The following is a 20,651-nucleotide window of genomic DNA, read 5'->3' on the forward strand; positions in this document are numbered from 1 at the left end:
TCCCACTGCATCTCAGAACTTTGAATTCTTTCCCCATTTAAATAATAGTCTGCCCGTTTCTTTCTTCTGCCAAAGTGCATAACCATACACTTTCCAACATTGTATTTCATTTGCCACTTCTTTGCCCATTCTTCCAATCTACCCAAGTCTCTCTGCAGACTCTCTGTTTCCTCAGCACTACCGGCCCCTCCACCTATCTTTGTATCGTCAGCAAACTTAGCCACAAAGCCATTTATTCCATAATCCAAATCGTTGATGTATAATGTAAAAAGAAGCGGCCCCAACACGGACCCCTGTGGAACACCACTGGTAACCGGCAGCCAACCAGAATAGGATCCCTTTATTCCCACTCTCTGTTTCCTGCCAATCAGCCAACGCTCTATCCACGTATGTAACTTTCCCGTAATTCCATGGGCTCTTATCTTATTAAGTAGCCTCATGTGTGGCACCTTGTCAAAGGAATTCTGAAAATCCAAATATACAACATCCACTGCATCTCCCTTGTCTAGCCTACTTGTAATTTCCTCAAATTTCCTCACTTGTTCTGCTTGCAAGGATAAGTGCCAGGAGGAAGATCCCTCCTCCCCCACTACCATTCAGGGCCTTAAGCAGTCCTTCCAGGTGAGGCAACACTTCACCTGTGAGTAGGTTGGGGTCATATACTGTGTCCGGTGCTCCCGGTGTGGCCTCCTATATATCGGTGAGACCCGACATAGATTGGGAGACCACTTTGCCGAGCACCTATGCTTCGTCCATCTGAAAAAGTGGGATCTTCCAGTGGCCACCCATTTTAATTCCATTTTCCATTCTCATTCCAATATGTCCATCCATGGCCTTCTCCACTGTCGTGATAAGGCCACACTTAGGTTGGAGGAACACCTTATATTCCATTTGGGTAGTCTCCAACCTGATGGCATGAATGTTGATTTCTCGAACTTCTAGTAATCTCCCCCCGACCTTCACCATTCCCCGTCCCCTTTTCCTTCTCTCACTTTATCTCCTTGTCCACCCATCACCTCCCTCTGGTGGTCCTCTCCTCTTTTCTTTCTTTCATGGCCTTCTGTCCTCTCCTATTAGATTCCCCTTCTCCAGCCCTGTATCTTTTTCATCGATCAACTTCCCAGCTCTTTACTTCCAGTTTCCCCTTCCGGTTTCATCTTTCACCTTGTGTTTCTTCCCCCCTCCCCCACCTTTTAACTCTACTCCACAGGCTCTTTTTCTCTAGTCGTGCTTAAGGGTCTCAGCCAAAACGTCAACTGTGCTTTTACCCACAGATGCTGCCTGGCCTGCAGAATTCCTCCAGCATTTTGTTTGTGTTGCTTCAATTTCCAGCTCTGCAGATTTTCTCATTTACGATCTTTTGATTCCTGACTTTGTATGTGGGTTTAACAACATCTTTCACCACAACTACTGCACTATCTTTTCTGGCACCTGGTTCCCATGATCGGATCCTTGGAGGTCCTGCCCTTGAACTTAGCACCTAATTCCCTGAACTCACTCTGCAGGGCTTTGTCATCCATTCTACCCATGTCAGTGGACCAGGACATCTGGTTGCTCGCCCTCCCACTTAAGAATGCTGTGGACTCGATCCGAGATGTCCCTGGCCCTGGCACCCGGGAGGTAACAAACCATCCAGGAATTTTGTTTTCATCCACAGAACTTCCTTTCTGTTCCCCTAACCAATTAATCCCCTATCAGCAAAGCACGGCTCTTCTCCCTCCTTCCCTTCTGAGCCACAGAGCCAGAGTCCTGACCGCTCTGGCTTTCCTCTGGTAGGTCGTTTCCCCCATCCTGACCCTCCCCTCACAATAGTATTCAAAGCGGTATACCAGTTGTTGAGGGGAATGGCCACTGGCTGCCTATGCCCTTTTCCTCTCCTGATGGTCACTCAGATACCAGTGTCTTGCACCTTGGGGCTAACTACCTTCCTGTTTATCAGCCCCTTAGCCTCCCAAATGATGCAGAGTTCATCCAGTTCCAGCTCCAACTCCTTAACTGGTCTGTTACAAGCTGCAGCTGGATGCACTTCTTGCAGGTGTAGTCATCAGGACCCTGGACATCTTCCTGCCTTGCCACATCCTGCAAGAGGAGAATTTCAGTATCCTGTCTGGCATCCACACTGCTCTAAATGTGTAATAAGGAAGAAAGAACAAATAATGAAAAAAAAATTGACTTATGGTCTTTGCTTCCCCTTGCTGAAGCTTGATGAGCCAAAGCCTTAACTCCCTACTCCAACACTAGCCCACTCACACAATGGCCACTCCTCTCACACCTAACTTCTTTTTTATTGGTCCTTGCTAAGTGCCTAATTATGTGCAATCCAACATCTCCTTGAGAACTATGGCATGCAAAATGTGCTGACTGCCCCTTGCTTTTTTTAAACTCTCTCTCCCTCTACACAATCTGGTGTCTCCCCAGGATTGTGGTGCGTAAAATGCCATTGAGCCCATTCTGATTACTGCATGAAAGCTGCATAAATGTACGTGTTTTGATTGTTGTCATGAAGGACACAAGAAAACAGGAGCAGGAGTAGGCTGCCTGGCTCCTCAAGCTTGCCCTGATATTCAACATGACTATTGCTGATACATCACACATTTCATATGTGCCAATTTCCTAAAGCCCTCAATTCCTCAATCTTTCAAATAATTATCTAATTCCTTTTCAAATAACTTCAGTTATCTAACTTCTATATTCCTCAGGAGGGTGGGAATTTTACAGACCTGCCTACCTTCCTATGCACCTCAGTTTAAATGACCATCCTGTTATCTTGTAACATGCTCCCTCATTTGAGACTCTTCCATTACTAGAGACATCTCAATATCTACCCTGTCAAGACCTCTTACATTTCAAAAAGATCACCTCCCATTCAAAGAACACATATCCAAATTCTTAGTAACTTATGGTAGGATAACCCTCTCATCCCCAGTGAATCACTTTTTGAATGCTGCCAATACTAATATACCCTTTCTTAAATCATGGACCATACCTATCTGTAATGCTCCAGGTGAGGCCTCAGCAACACCCTGTACATTGTAAACTTATCTCCTTATTTCTAAGCTCCAACTCACTACACACGACTTGTTGCATCTACCTGCTAACATTTTGTAATTCATACACAAGATTACCACTTGTACTCCACTCACTGGACCTCTGCCAATTTAGACAATAGACTGTTTTTGATTCACTTACTGAAGTGCATGACCTCACTCTTTCCACGTCAAACCCTAATTACCAAGATTTTGCCCACTCACTCAATCTATATTCTTCTGCAGGGTCCAAATATCATCCCTGCAACAGGCCCTCTCACCTATTATCTTATTGGCAAAATGACCCTGTCCACTTACTCCGTCATTTTACACTCTCTCCCCTCCTCCAGGTTATTAATATTAATAATAAATAATTAAGGACCAAGAACTAATCCTTGAAGGCCTCCACTAGTTACATCTTTCCAGAATGAAAATGGTTTTTCTCTGTCTTTTGTAGATGACTAGATTCCATCTCTGTCTTCTAATGTGATAACCAAAAAATGTTGCTTTCAAAAATATTGCTAAAGTGAGAAGTCATTTTATAAACATACAGAAATTTCTTACCACTGGGAGAAACCATGAGTGGCTCTGAGTATCTTTGCTCCTCTGGAGGAAGGTTCAATGAGATAACTAGTACTGTACCCAGACTGGTACCAACCCAGAGACATGGTGAGAGGGTTGTGTCCATCTTACGGCTGAAGGACTCCATGAAGTACAAAGCCGTTATAGCCTCCTTTGATTCTTTGTCAATGCTGGAGACGCTGGAACTTCTTGATCGATTAAAAGTATTTTCTTTACTTTCTGTATGAAACCAGTGAACAATAAAATTGCCTGAGATTGAGCAACAATTGAAAAGGGTTACGCAATTCATTGAAGCATTAATATTACAAAGAGATATAAGGTCTGATGGATATATTCTTCCAGAATTTTAATTGTTGTACTTCATGTTTCTGTATGGTTGGCTAATTACTGACTTAAATAAATTGTCATGGATGAATGTCAGCTGGGGTTCAATACTCTTGGTGAATTATAATGATTCAGTAAAGTTAGCCACTATTCAATTAATTTTTAAAACTATATATTATGAATTTGAAGAAATGGGCTGTATTGCTATTAATATTCTGTAATAATTAGTAAGAAGTAAGAAGGCAAATTCAGTTTCAAAGTACATGAAAATGCAGTGGCACTCGTAACTGTTTATCATTATTTAGTTGCCCAATTCTTAAAAATGACTTTTCACAATTAAGTATTGTTTAAAGTTTTACTAGGTTCCTCATTAAAGTCACCTTATCACTTCCTATGTTATTACTGTCTCAGTTGTCAAATTAATTTTTGGAAATTGATCAGATAATATTTGAAAATAAATTACTTATCATTAATGTTACACCACATCATGGCAAACACTAAAGGTGCACTAATTTAGGTATAACAAATTTGTTGAAAGAGAAATGACTTGGTTTCAAGGAAGTGCATTTTGATTTGGAGGCAGGTCTGTAATAAAGTTTGGCTGCTGGTTATGCTTGGAATGAAGAGTACCCAAAATCTATAAATGAATAAGTGTAGCCAAAACTAATCACATGTTTCAGCACTGATCGATGACAAACTGGCAGCAAATTACTTCTCCGCACTTTAAGAACTGCAGCTCCATTTAAAACAAAATGGTTGAACTCAATTTCTTATCCAATTTTGAGACAAATAATGATATAAACAATGGGATGAGACAATGTCGAAAGAAAAAAATCCTAAGCTATGTGGAGTAAATGAATCCTTTGCAGCATCAGCATAAACCTGTACTTTTTTCTAGTTTGGCTCCTAGTTAAGCTTAAGAATTTGCTAAGTTCCAAACTCGGAATATCTCATGGCTCAGAGCTCACTGTTAAAATAACAGTGCTCACTGCTACGCCAAAATACCAAGAGCCAATACATCACTAAAAAATGCCACCTAGGTTGTTAGCTTTGTTTAAAGCCACTTCACTATCTCCTGCAGCATTGATTTTAGGTGAATATCATAGTTCCTGTATTTTTAAGTTAAAATTAACAATTCTCATTAAAAATATAAACATTTTAATTGGTAATTGATGCAAAACAATTTTTCTGACATTGAGCATTAAGTGCTATGCAAATCTTCAATAAAAACAGATTTAAGGAAGCCTTAATGGATACGAGGTACAAGTAACACTATTTTTTTCCTTTAAGCAGATGCTGTATAATTCCCTAGCAATTTTCATTTCTATTATACCTGTGGGATCTTAGTTTTTCATATATTAGTTGGGTGAGATTTTAAAATAGCAAATTTAAAGTGTGTTTATTTTCTGGCACTGTCAATACATCTTATTTTTACCACTATTTCTTTGCCTGTTTTGAATTCACCCACTCTAATTTAGACTCCTTGTGGTTATTTCTCAATCCTTTAATCTGATTGGTAAATTGGTTCAACAACTCCTGCTGGTGTTTTCAACAGCTCAGGCTCTGTACCTTCCTCTTTTGCCTTTCTCATCTTTAAGACATTCCTTAAGATGTTGTCTTGATCTAGCTTCGACTGTTTTCCTCCTTCAGAGATTTGGAACACATAATAGTGGGGTGCAGTACAGGCCCCTCAGCCCATGATATTGTACTACCATTTTAGCCTACTCCAAGATTAATTTAATGCTCTATTTTTCTTTCATTCATATGCCTATCTAAGCGTGCCTTCAATGCCCCTCATGTATCTGCTTCTACCACAGCCCTGGCAGCACGTTCCTTCACCCACCACTCTGTAAAAACCTACCTCTGACATCCCCTTACACTCACCTTAAAATTACGCCCTCTTGCATTTACACCCTGGGGAAAGGTGCAGGCCGTCGGCTCTATCTATGCTTCTTATCATCTCGTACACCTCTATCAAGTCACTTCTCATCCTCCTTCACTCTAAAGAGAAAAGCCCTAGCTTGTTCAAACTTCCCTCATAAGGCATGCTCTCTAATCCAGGTGGCATCCTGGTAACTCTTCTCTGCACCATTTCTAAAGTTTCCACATCCTTCCTATGAAACCAGAACTGAACACAGTAGTCCAAGTGTGGTCTAACTAGTTTTAAAGAGCTGCAACATTACCTTATAGCTTTTTCACTCAGTCTCCTGACTAATAAAGGCCAACAAACCATACACCTTCTTAATCACCCTATTAACTTGCGTGGCAACTTTGAGAGTATAATGTACATGCACCCCAAGGTCCGTCTTTTCCTCCACACTGTTATGAATCCTGCCATTTATGAACTTTGCCTTCAAGTTCGACCTTCCAACGTGTATCATAGAACACAGAATTGTACAGCACAGGAACCTGCCCTTTGGTCCGCAATATTGAGCCGAACCAACTATAATAGTAATCAAATGGCCAGCTAAACTAATCCTTTCTGCCTACACAAAATCCATATCCTCACATTCATGTGCGTATCTAAACGTCTCTTAAAAGTCCCGAATCTATCTGCCTCCACCACCACCCCAGGCAGTGCATTCTAGGCACCCACCATCCCCTGTGTAAAAAAAAACTTGCCCCTCACAGCTCCTTTGAAATGATCCTTTTTTGTCTTAAATACATGGCCTCTGGTATTAGACATTTCAACCATGGGAATTAGCTGTCTACTGTATCTATGCCTTTCGTAATCTTATAAACCTCTATCAGATCTCCCCTCAGCCACTGCACAGAAAACAACCTGAGTGTGTCCAATCTCTCTAAACCAGGCAGCATCCTGGTAAAGCCCTTCTCCAGCCTCTCCAAAGCCACAGCATCCTTCCTGTAATGGGGTGACCAGACTGTATGCAATACTCCAGATGTGGCCCTAACCAGAGTTTTATAAAGCTGCAACAAAACTTCCTGACTTTTGAAATCAATGCCTTGACTAATAAAGACAAGCATACCATATGCCTTCTTAGCCACCCTACCACTTTCAAGCGGCTATGAACTTGGACCCCTACATACCCTGCTCATTAACTGTTAAGGGTCCTCCCTTTAACAGTGTACTGTCTCTTTACATTTGACCTATCAACATGCAGAACTTCATATTTGGCCAGATTAAACTCCATCTGCTGGTCACTACCCGTATCTGCAAATGATCTATATTTCGCCATATTATTAGCCAGTCATCTATGATGCGATCCACAACACCACTAACCTCTGTATCATTTGTAAACTTACTGAACCACCCGGCTGCATTTTCATCCAGGTGATTTGTATATATCACAAACAGCAGAGGTTCCGGTAGAGATCCCTGTGGAACACCTCTCCAGCTAGACCTCCAGCTAAAGTAAGTTCCTTCAACTATGACCCTCTGTCTTCCATGGGTAAGCCAGTTCTGAATCCAAATGGGCAATTCACCATTGATCCCATGTATTTCAATCTTCTGGATGAGCCTCTCATGAGAGACCTTGTCAAACACCTTACTAAAATCCATGTAGACAACATCCACAGCTCTACCTTCATCAATCACCTTTATCATCTTGTCAAAAAACTGAATCAAGTTAGTTAGACATGACTTGCCTAACACAAAGCCATGCTGGGTCTCCCCAGTTAGACCATGCTCATAAATCTTATCCCTAAAAATTCTCTCCAGTAATTTCCCTACCATTGATGTGAGACCCACCAGTCTATAATTTCTACGATTATTCCTGGCTCTCTTCTTGAATAATGGAACTACATTAGCTAATCTCTGGTCTCCAGGACCTCACCTGTAGCTGGAGAGAACAACAAGACAACAAGGCCCCAGCCTCATCTCTTGTCTCCCCCAATAACTTCGGGTATATCCCATCAGGCCCTGGGGACTCATCCACCTTAATGCTCTTTAAGAGATCCAACACTACCGCCTCCATTACTTTGAAATGTCCTACCAGAACTGATCTCCCTAACCTCCATGTTCTTCTGCTTGATAAATACTGATGTAAAGTACTCATTAAGGACCTTACCCGCATCCTCTGCATCCAAGCAAATGTTCTCCCCTTTACCCTTGAGTGATCCTACCCTCTCCCTAGTTATCCTTTTGCTCCTGATGTATCTATAGAATGCCATGGGATTCTTTTTCATCTGACTTGCCCAAGGTCTTTTCATGGCCCCTCCTAGCTTGCCTAATTCCCTTCTTAATTTCTTTTCTGGCTTCTTTATAATCCTCAAAGGCTCTGTTTGCTTCTAGCTTCCAAAGCTTTACTAACCTTTTCCTTCTTGACTAGATTCATCAGCTCTCTCAACATCCAAGCTGTCCTAGTCCTCCCTTCTGACTGGACATACCTGTCCTGTAATGTGTGCATTTAGTCGTTAAACACCCTCCACATGTTGGATGTGGATGCCCAACAACAGCTGTTCCCAATTAACTTCCTCTCATTCCTGCCTAATGCTACAGTAATATGCCCTGCAGCAATTTAATACTCTCCCACAAGTTCCATACATATCCTTATCTATAGCTATTTTAAAATTTAAGAAGCTGTGGTCACTGATCCCTAAATGCTCACTGACTGGAAGGTCAATCACTGGCCAGGCTCATTACCCAACACCAGATCCAGTACAACCCTCCTCTTGTTGGACTAACCACCTGTTGATTTAAGAAACCCTCCTGGGTGCACCTAATAAATTCTGCCCAATCTAAACCTCTTGCACCAAGAAGGTCCCAGTTTAAATGAGGGAAGTTGAAGTTTCCTATGACAACAATCCTTTTTTTTACACCTTTCCTTAATCTGCCTGCAATGTTCTGGCAGTTATTAGGGGGTCTGTAGTACAATACCATCAGAGTGATTGCATCCTTCCTGATTTGGAGTTCTACCCATACAGAGTCAGTGGACAGCCCTCCATAATGACTCTCTTAGTGAAGCTGTGATACTGTAACTGATTAGTAATGCGACACCACTCGCCTTTTACCTCCATATCTTTTCTATCACACTTATCTGGATTAAGCTCTATTTACCATTTCACAGCCAGCTCTGTATCCTATCAATGTCATTCTGTAACCCAAGACAACCATCTACACTATACACAACACCACTAACATTCTTGTTATCTGCAAACTTACTAACCCACCCTACCATCAACGTCATTTATATTGGTATTAGCAACACGCACAAAATGCAGGAGGAACTCAGCAGGCCAGGCAGCATCTACCAAAGAGAGTAAAGAGTGAACATTTCGGGCCAAAACCCTTCTTCAGGACTAGAAAGGAAGGGGAGAAGTCAGATTAAGACCAAAAATAGGAATGGGGAATGGTGAAGTAGTGGGGGGTGGGCAATTACTGGAAGTTTGAGAAATCAATGGGATGAATATCGATATCTTGAACTTCCAATAATTGCTTCCCTACTTCCCCATTCCCGTTTCCCTCTCTCACCTTCCCTGACCACCACCTCCCTCTGGTGGTGCTCCGCCTTCCCCCTCTTCCATGGTCTTCTACCCTCTCCTATCAGATTCCCCATCCTTCCGCCCTTTATAAGACCATAAGATACAGGAGCAGAATTAGGCCACTTGGCCCATCAAGTCTGCTCCACCATTTCAACATGGCTGATACAAGTTTCCTCTCAGCCCCAGTCTCCAGCCTTCTCCCCGTATTCCTTCATGCCCTGACCAATCAGGAATCTATCAACCTCTGCCTTAAATATACATGAAGACTTGGCTTCCACAGCTGCCTATGGCAGAGACTTCCACCGATTCATCACTCTTGGGCTAAAGAAATTCCACCTCATCTCCAGTCTAAAAGGACACTCCTCTATTCTGAGGCTGTGTCCTCTGGTCTTAGACTCTCCCATCATAGGAAACATCCTCTTCATATCCACTCTATCAAGGCCTTTTACCATTCAATAGGTTTCAATGAGATCACACCTCATTCTTCTGAATTCTAGTGAATACAGGCCCAGGGTCATCAAACACTCTTCATATGACAAGCCATTCAATCCTGGAATCATTTTTGTGAGCCTCTTTTGAACCGTCTCCAGTTTCAGCATATTCTTTCTAAGATAAGGGGCCCCAAACTGCTCACAACATTCCAAGTGAGGCCTCACCAGTGCTTTATAAAGTCTCAACATTACATCCTTGCTTTTATATTTTAGTCATCTTGAAATGAATGCTAACATTGCATTTGCCTTCCTCACCACAGACGCAATCTGCGAATTAACCTTTAGGGAAGGACTCCCAAGTCCCTTTGTGTCCTAGTTTTTTGTATCTTCTCTCCAGTTAGAAAATAGTCAACCCTTTGATTTCTTCTACCAAAGTGCATGGCCATACACTTGCTGACACTGTATTCTATCTGCCATTTCTTTGCCCATTCTCCTAACTTCTTTAGGTCCTTCTGTAGCCTCTCTACTTACTCAAAACTACCTACCCCTCCACCTATCTTCATATCATCTACAAATTTTGCAACAAAGCCATCAATTCCATCATCCAAATCATTGACATATAACGTAACAAGCATCAGTCCCAACACAGACCCCTGTAGAACACCACTAGGCAGTGGCAGCCAACCAGAAAAGGCCCCCTTTATTCCCACTCTTTGCCTCCTACCAATCAGCCAAAGCTCTATCCATTTTGCTATCTTTCCTGTAATACCATGGGCTCTTAACTTGTTAAGCAGCCTCTTGTCAAGGTGTGGCACTTCTACTCTTTCCATAGACGCTGCCTGGCCTGCTGAGTTTCTCCAGCATTTTGTGGGTGTTGCTTTGGATTTCCAGCAACTGCAGCTTTTCTTGAGTTTGTTATATAGGTATTAGTCTATTATTGTCACATGTATCAAGATACAGTGAAAAGCTTGTCGTGCATACTGATCGTGCAGATCAAATTACTCAGTGCATTGTGCTAAAATAAGGCAATGAAACTGAACTTCATAGTTTTTCCCCTCAGAATCATGTGGTCCCCTTTATCGGTAAAGTAGATTACTTCAATCACCTTATATACTACCTATTGGTTAATATTCTACTTCAGATATCTTTAGTCACTATAAGTATGTACACTTTAGTTACTTATGAATTTTTTTGTACATACATTGAAACACCTAGATAGCTAGTTGAAGATTTCACAGCATTAACACCAGTCAGGGTGTCTTTCAAGCATATTAACAGAATCTATAACATTTAAAGGCAAGTAAAACAAGTGTACTCACTGGTACATGCTAACATTGTCCAATTAGACTGATGAAACAGAGTAACATTCAAACAGTGACAGGAATTGACATGGTTAGAAATAGGACAAGGGAGAAACGGTTCAGTTACAAGCTGTTGACATAAAAAAACTTAAGCAGCAGTTTAAAGTAAAAAAGAACCTTCTTCTTCCAAATGAGAAGGATAAACACTTTTTAATGAATGGATTTTATAAGGTGTCTTTCCTCATGATCAGGTCTTTAAACTCTTAGTACAATTACACGACACTTTGGTAAGGTAGCAACTGGAGTATTATGTGTGGTTTTGGCTTCCTTACCTAAAAAGCAATATACGTGCCACTAAGGAACTGCAGCAAAGATTCATTGGAATGGTTAAAGGGACGGCAGGTTTGTGTAAACAATTGAGATGGAATAGATTGGACCCATGGAGTTTACAAGAATTAAAAAGAGTACCTCATACTGTATATGCCTACAAAATTTCTTCAAGGCCCAGGAGGGTAGAAGGAAGGAGAATGTTTTCCCTGGCTGGAACATTCCCCGACTAGTGGATACAGTCTGAGAATAATGTTGAAGCTTTGTAAGGCATTCATCAGACCACACTTGGAATACTGTGAACAGTTTTGGGCCCCTTATCAAAGAAAGGAGATGATGACTTTGGGGAGGGTCCAGTGGAGGTTCAGGAGAATAATTCCAAGGGTTAATGAAAGGGTTAATATCTGAGGAGCATTTGATGGCTCTGGGCCTGTACTCACTGGAGCTTAGAAGAATAGGGACATCTCATTGAAACCTACAGAATATTGAAAGACCTAGGTAGAGTATACTTTTCCTATAGTGGGGGAGTCTAGGACCAGAGAGTAGAGCCTCAGAACAGAAGGAACAGAGATGAGGAGGAATTTCTTTAGCAAGAGGGTATCGAATCTGTGGAATTCATTGCCACAAATGTCTATGAAGGCCAAGTGATTGGGCATACTTAAATCAGAGGTTGATAGGAAAGGTATCAAAGGTTAAGGGGAGAATAAAGGGTAGACATTTTGGACTGGAGGAATGTCTTCACTCAGAAAGCAGTGAATATTTGGAATGCTCTATCCCAAAGGTCCGTGGAAGCTCATATACTTGTTCATTCAAAACAGATACAAATAGATATCTGAATACTGAGGGGATTGAGGCACAGGGATAGTGCAGAACAAATAAAATTGAGGAAGATGATCAATCATGATCTGATTAATGGTGACACAGAGCCAGATGTACTACTCCTACTCACTATTCTTATGTAATACAGAAAAGCAATCTTGAACATCTTCTGGAATTAATCTGTACGCCCAATCTGTCACTGAAATTCTTTACAAATGTTGTTAGGAATAAGAGGGTTGTTGCTATCTCTCAACATTCAAATTACTTCTTGCCTGAAGAAAAATAACATTGGCATTGGAATGATAATAAGCATTTCAGAAATCAAAACCAATCCTGTTGTTTGTTGAAATGGGAAAATCAGAAAATCTGGCTGTACACGTTTTCACTTTTGCTTTTCATTTTCCCCTATTACGCAGAATAGGCATCCAGACCATGAACCTGATTCAACAGCAGCTTACTCAGATCAAATAACGTCCAATCCTCAAAAACAATATTGATTTACAAAATAATAATCACAGTATGCTTTTCTAAAACAGAAACTTTCTAAGTTTTCGTTAACCTGCTGCTATTTTCAGAGGAAGGTGATGGTAATTGGTTATAGATAATTGGTCCTTTCTGAACAAATTCTTTGAATGGGAGGAACAAAAGCTTTCCACAACTGGACCTGGTACATCATATGACGTACATAATGATTGTTATTTTCATGACTATATCCTTTAATATGATTGCCTGTTGGGTTAACTGAAAATGACATTGCACTCTGGCCCAACAATTGTTATCTGTTCAGTTCTCAGAAAAAAAGCATCACATAGCTAATTGTGTGGTTATCACTGAGATGAGACTCTCCTTTATTCTTATTTCTGCACATATTTCACAAGCCAAGTAAAAATGAAAAAAGGACAAATTTTTGCTGTAAGGGATGTGAAATATGCATATTGCATATTTTGAATTGTAGCAGTCCTCCAAAACATTGAAAGTCTCATGATAATGCACAGATCCACTTATAACTATCCCTTTGCAGGATTTTAATTCTGCCACTAGATTTCACTTTTTTTTTCTTTGTAATACTGCATCTTCACGCACCACTTTGTCATGCTGCAGGTATTTTTTTAATTCATTAACCTTTATGGATCTTATTGAAAGGTATAAAATTCTAAAGGGATTGGACAGGCTAGATGTAGGAAGATTGTTCCCGATGTTGGGGAAGTCCAGAACGAGGGGTCACAGTTTGAGGATAAAGGGAAAGCCTTTTAGGACCGAGATTAGGAAAAACTTCTTCACGCAGGGGGTGGTGAATCTGTGGAATTCTCTGCCACAGGAAACAGTTGAGGCCAGTTCATTGGCTATACTTAAGAGGGAGTTAGATATGGCCCTTGTGGCTAAAGGGATCAGGGGGTATGGAAGGAAGGCTGGTACAGGGTTCTGAGTTGGATGATCAGCCATCATCATACTGAACGGTGGTACAGGCTCGAAGGGCCAAATGGCCTACTCCTGCACCTATTTTCTATGTTTCTTTCTTTATGATTGATCATGTGGGGTATAGTACCCCATTTTAATGTGATATTACAAATATGGACCTCTATTAAGGAGCTTCTCAGAAATGATAGGAAAAAGGAAACATTGGCAAATGGTATGGATTGCACTGATTGATGAACTGATGCTCATAATGCCAGCTATCTTAAGACTTTGCATGTGCACAGTGAAAGGCAGAAGTTGCAAATGTATTGATGGTGAGATGGCACCTGCTTTCTCTGTCATTAGAATCAACTTTACATGCAGAACTCAGCCCAGATGCATTTCAGATCACACCATGGAAGCTGGTGCACAAAGAGCTTCTGGTGCTTCATCAGTGTTTATTTAATATTACGATCATTTAATGATGTTTTAACATGTTTTAAAATGAAGTCTGAATAATCTTACTTGAATATTTTTTAATGTGACTTGGAGAGATGCTTATTTGGGTTTAGAGTCACCTCAGCTAGTCTTCCTTATTGAGGAGAAAGTAAGGAGAGGCAGGTACTATAGGTCATGAATACAGGACAATCTGACCATTCATCAGTCACCTATTCAGACATTCAGGATCCTAAGAAGCTGGTTAAAGTTCTTCCAAAGAAATGTAACTAATATCTAAACCTGCTATTAAGGCGGGAAAGTAAAGAGCCAATAGTGATTTAAAACAAGATGGAACCTTCAGGTAGTCTATTTAGTTGTAAAGCTAATCTATATTCCTAAAGGTTTTCTTAACATTTAAGGTATGCATACAAATCAAAGCCATTGCTCTGCATGATTGTTTGGCAAATATGTGTTGCATTTCAGAGACTGAATTAAAGGACATACTGTATTATTATACCATGCCTGCATTCAGGTACTAGCTGTTCGAAAATAAAATTGAATAACATTTGTGATGATTTTGTCGAATGATAATAGTCCAACTATTGAAAGCATATTCAAAATAAGAGATGTTTATTTTTATTATCAATGCTTTAAATATTATTCAGGTGCTATCACATACTGTGCAACAGGGTTATCAAATCTAGAAAGGTCTTAAACCATAAGACATAGGAGCAGAATTAGGCCATTCAGCCCATCAAGTCCACTCCACCATTACATCATGGCTGATCCCCGATCCTATTCGATCCCATACACCTGCCCTCTCACTATATCCCTTGATGCCCTGACCAATCAGGAAACTATCAACTTCCGCTTTGAATAGTCTGTGGCAAAGCATTCCACAGATTCACCAATCTTCGACTAAAAAAAAATTCCTCCTTCTCTCTTTTCTTAAAAGTTACCCTTCAATTTTGAGACTGTACCCTCTAGTTCTGGATACCCCTACCATATCCTCTCCACATCCACCCTATCTAGTCCTTTCAACATTCGGTAGGTTTCAATGAGATCCCGCTGCATTCTTCTAAATTCCAGTGCGTACAGGCCTAAAGCTGCCAAACACCTCATATGTTAACCCCTTCATTCCTAGAATCATCCTCCTGAACCTCCTCTGGACTCTCTCCAGTGAGATAAGGGGCCCAAAACTGTTGACAATACTCCAAGTGTGGTCTGACTAATGTCTTATAAAGCTTCAATATTATCTCTTTGTTTTTATATTCTATTCCCCTTGGAATAAATGCCAACATTGAATTTGCCTTCTTTACCACAGACTAAACCTCTGAATTAACCTTCTGGGAGTCTTGCATGGGGACTCCCAAGTCCCTTTGCACCTCCGATTTTTGAATTTTCTCCCCATTTAGACAACAGTCTGCACTATTGTTCCTTTTACCAAAATGCATCATAATCCATTTCCAAACACTGTACTCCATCTGCCACTTTTTTGCCCATTCTTTCACTTCATCTAAGCCCTGCTGTAATTGCATTGCTTCCTCAGCACTACCCCCCCCCCGACCTATCTTCGTATCATTTGCAAACTTTGCCACAAAGCCACTATCTAAATCATTGACAAACAATCCGAAAAGTAGTGGTCCCAATACTGACCCCGAAGGACATCACTACTCACTGGCAGCCAATCAGAAAAGGTCCCCTTTGTTCCCACTCACTGCCTACTGCCTGTTAGCCATGCCTCTATCCATGCCAGTATATTTCCTGGATCCTATAACACCACACGATTATATCTTGTTAAGTAGCCTCATGTGAGGTACCTTTACAGAAACCTTGCTAACTTTGACGATGTTATATCATTAGTCTCCGAGTACCCCGAAACCTCATCCTTAATAATGGACTCCAACACTTTCTCAACCACTGAGGTTAGGCTAACTGGCCTATAATTTCCTATTTTTTGTCTTCCTCTTTTTTTAAAGAGTGAAGTGACGTCTGCAATTTTCCAGCCACTGGGACCATGCCAGAATCAAGTGATTCTTGAAAGATCATGACCAATGCATCCGTTATCTTTTCAGCAACTTCTCGCAGGGCTCTGGGATGTAGTCATCTGGTCCAGGTGACTTATTCACTTTAAAACCTTTCAGTTTTCCACGCACTTTTTCTTTGTAATAACAATGGCACTCATTCCTGCTCCCTGACACTCAGGGACCTCTGGCACACTGCTAGTGTCTTCCGCAGTGAAGACTGATGCAAAGTATCAAATAAGTTCATCTGCCATTTCTTTGTCCCCCATTACTACTTTACCAGCATCATTTTTCACTGGTCCAATGTCAACTCCCACCTCCCTTTTACTTTTCATATAACTGGAAAAAAAATTAGTATCCTGCTTTATATTATTGGCTAGTTTGCCCTCATATTTCATCTCTTCTCTTCTTACAGCTTTTTTAGTTGCATTTTGTTGGATTTTAAAAGCTTCCCAATCATTCAACTTCCCACTCACTTTTGCTACCTTATATGCTGCTTCCTTGGTTTTTATTCAGTCCTTAACTTCCCTTGTCACCCACGGTTGCCTACTCCTGCCATTTGAGAACTTTTTCTTCTGTGCAACATATCTATCCTGCACCCTGCAAACTATTCCAAGGAACTTCAGTCACCTCTGTTCTGCCATAATCCCCACCAGTATCCTCCTTCAATCCACCAGGGCAAGCTTCTCTCTCATGCCTGTTATTCCCTTTATTCCGTTGTGATACTGATATGTGTTATTTACGCTTCTCCCTCTCAAACTGCAGTATGAATTCAATCATATTGTGATCACTGACTCCTAAGGGTTTCTTTACTCTAAACTAATAAATAAAATCTGGATTATTACACAATACCCAATCTAAGATAGCCTTTCCCCAATTAGGCTAGAGCACAAGCTGCTCTAAAAAGCCATCCTGTAGGCATTCAACAAATTTCCTGTCTTGTGATCTGACAGCAATCTGATTTTCCCAATTCCCTTGCATACTGAAGTCCCCCATTACAATTGTGACATTACCCTTATTACATGCCATTTCCAGCTCCCTTTGCAATCTCAACCCTACATCTTGGCTACTATTTGGAGGCCTATATACAATTCCCATAATTGTTTTTTTACCTTTGCAGTTTCTTAATTCCACCCACAAAGATTTGGCATTCTCTAACCTAATGTCACCTCTTTCTAAAGATTAATTCCGTCTCTTACCAACAGAGCCACACCACCGCCTATGCCTTCCTGTCCGTCCTTCTGATACAAAGTATATCCTTTGATGTTAAGCTCCCAACTATGGCCTTCTTTCAGCCACAACTCAGTGGTTCAACAACGCCATGCCAACCAATCTCTCATTGTGCCACGAGTTTGTCCATCTTATTCTGAATGCTACGTGCATTTAAATACAGTCCTGCATTCTTTGTCCTTTTGAATTTTGACTCTGTGATACAAGTTAACTCTTTACTCTGTTTCCATTTGTACCCAGTCTTTGGCTTGTCCTTCCTTATATTCATGTTACATCCATCATCTACCTGTAAACCTACGGGCTTGTCCTCAGCTCAATCGCACTGGTTCCCATCCCCTGCCATATTAGTTTAAACCACTCCCAACAGCTCTAGCAAACCTGCTCACAAGGATATCTGTCCCCCTCAGATTCAAGTACAACCGGTTCTTTTTGTACAGGTCACACCTGCCCCAGAAGAGGCCCCAATCTGAATCCCTGGCCCCGCTCCAATTCTTCAACTACGTATTTATCCGCCACTTCATTCTATTCCTATCCTCACCGTCACGTCTGCATAAAGAGTTCTCATATGCAGTGCTTTGAAAAAGTATTCAGCCCCCGTAACTACTTTCAAATTTTACTGTCTCATTTTCTATATTTAAAATATACTGAAGTGGGATTTTTTGAGCAAATTTACAAAACATTGCTCATCATGCAAAGTCAAAAGAAAATTTCCAAAACCCATCAACAATTTACTGAATCTATAAGCTGCAACAACATGGTAGATATTCAACAGATCAAACCAAAATGAAGACAGAAGAGTCAGGGAAATGGAAATAGAGAAGCACAAATCAGGGGAAGGGTACAAGGTCATCCCAAAAGGCACTGAACATACCTTGGAGCCCAGTGCAGTTTTATCGTGAAAAAGTGGAGAAAATATTAAAGTAAACCACACTGTCTAGGTCAGGCCACCCCTTTGAAGTTAGTCACCAGAGAAGCAGGGCACCTGTAAGGGAGGCTACTGTGATGCCAACAGTCAGTCTGACTGAGCTGTAGAAGTCAGTGGCTGCAAATGGAGATGAAGTTCATAGCACCATAAACTCTAAGAGTTCTAAAGGGTATATATGGAAGAGGGGCAAGGAAGAACCCCTGGCTAAAAACAAAGCACATCCTTTCCCATAAAGACTTTGCAAATGTCACTTGGAAGATGCTGTAACGAAGTGGAAGAAGGCCCTGTGGTCAGATGAGACTACAGTTGAACTTTTTGGCCTCAACACTAACTGGTATGTGTGGCCAGGCAACTCCATCCTTACTCTACAGTATAGTGGAAGTTGCATCATGCTATGGGGATGCTTTTCGGCAGCAGGGACTGGAAATATGGGCAGGATTGATGGGAAGATGAATGCTGCTAAATACAGAGAAATCCTGGATAAAAACTTGGTAGCTTCTGCCAGATAGCTTAAACTAGGGAGGAAGTCTGTCTTTCAGCAGGACAATGACCCACGTCAACAGACAGAGCAATCATGGAGTGGCTTCAAATGAAGTAAATTGATGTCCCTTAGTGGTCTAGTCAGAGTACTGACCTTAACCTTATGGAACATTTCTGGCAAGACTCAAGATTGCTGTCCACTGCTGCTCCCTATACTAACTTGGCACTGCTTAAATAATTCTGCAAGGAGGAGTGGGCAAATCATGCTCCATCCATCAGACTGTGCAAAGCTAACAGAGATTTATCCAAAAAAGATTACTGGCTGTCATAGCTGTGAGAGGTGGCTCAGCAAAGGGGATGAATACTTTGAAACAGCTGACATTTTAGGTTTTGATTTTTTAGTTTCTCTTGCTTTACAATTTTCCCTGTTTTTTCGGGCTCTACTGTGAAAAAAGGAGTAGGTGATTCACAAATAAAAATTGTCAGTTAAATTGATCAAAACCTCTGGTTGCAATACTTATTTATGTGCACAAAGGGTTGGGGGCTGACTACGTTTTAAGGCACCGTATAACACGTAGCACCTCGGGGTCAATCAACGAAGTGAAGGCTGTGCTCCATTTTAAATCGTAATATTTTAATGTCCTGTATGCTATTCTATTTCAATTAACATTTTTTTTTAAGTTTGAAATTTAGTTGTATTTGAATTTTAAAACACAGCTGCTGAAAATTTTAGGTCATTTACAATATTCACGGCAATTTAGAATTAGGTACAAATCTTGATAATAGCACGATTCTCAGTAAGAAGAGAAAACAAGATATGGAATAATAAAGAGGTTATCTCCCAGAAGAATCTTGTGATAATTTTACAAAGTATACTCTTGATTAACTGACAAAGAATGATTCTTTTTAATCAGTACAGCCTCACAATAGCAGAGCCTGGAAGTGAGAGCCTGAATAGAGATATACATTCCTAGTGAGATTATTTAGTACTTTTTTAGAATTTACTTGGCTTCAGTAAAACCTACTGCCCTTGGTCTTGTTCGTGATAAAGGTGAATGTTTGGGAGACGCTGTCAGAGTAGTCTCAGTAAGTAACTACAGTACTGGTGCAGATGGAGGACTCTGCAACCATGGTGGAGGATGCAAATTATTAAGGGTGGAAATCATTGCCACACACAGCCGTGGAGACCAAGTCATTGGTATATTTAAAGTGGAGGCTGATCAGTTGTTGATTAGTAAAGCCATCAAATGTTATGGGGAGAAGGCAGGAGAGTGGGGATGAGAGGGAAAAAAATCGGCCATGATGGAATGACAGAGCTGGCTGAATGGCCTAATTCTGCTCCTATGTCTTAAAGAGGCTTTATTATCTTCAAGAGTTTTGAGGTGCTTGAGTGCAGAGTATACCCTCACATTCCTGATATATTTGACAGCTTTCAACATGCTCTTGCAGCCATTAGGCCACCGTGCCTAGTCTAGATAAATTTCTGGTTATCACTGATGGCTGGGTATTTAATAGTGGTAATGACAACTGAATTTTAATGTAAGCAGCACACTCTCTATAATTTGAGATGATCGTTGTGTGATGGAAATGTTACTAGCAACTTATTGGCCAAAGGCTCAATGCTGTAGAGCTTCTGCTGTATGCAAGATAAACTTCATTTTGTTTAGAGGAAATGCATATATATAGAATATAACAGAATGTAACTATCAGCAGACAAAGCAAATTCTAAGCTTACTATGGAGTGAATTTTATTGAGGAAGCAACTGAAGATGTTTACAAAATACCTTTTTCAGCTATAATTATATCCCTTGATTAAAATCAATATATTATCCTACATAGGACTTCTTTTGAACACCGTTAGCTGACTTGGATCATATTTTATCATCATGTTCATCCACAGCCAGGCC

The 20,651-nt window shown here is 40.8% G+C and overlaps 1 protein-coding gene across 2 annotated transcripts in view; it reads right to left on the bottom strand.

Annotated features, from left to right (window-relative positions):
• The window catches only part of LOC140199763 (syntaxin-binding protein 5-like), a 340,576-nt gene that overhangs the window by 14,273 nt on the left and 305,652 nt on the right, over positions 1-20,651 (bottom strand). For both annotated transcript variants that reach the window (XM_072262244.1, XM_072262243.1), the window contains one exon: positions 3,591-3,827. In XM_072262244.1, coding sequence (XP_072118345.1) covers positions 3,591-3,827 — 237 coding nt within the window. The remainder of the gene's footprint in view (positions 1-3,590; positions 3,828-20,651) is intronic.

Source organism: Mobula birostris, chromosome 6, assembly GCF_030028105.1.
Source record: "Mobula birostris isolate sMobBir1 chromosome 6, sMobBir1.hap1, whole genome shotgun sequence".
Classification (NCBI taxonomy): Eukaryota; Metazoa; Chordata; class Chondrichthyes; order Myliobatiformes; family Myliobatidae; genus Mobula; species Mobula birostris.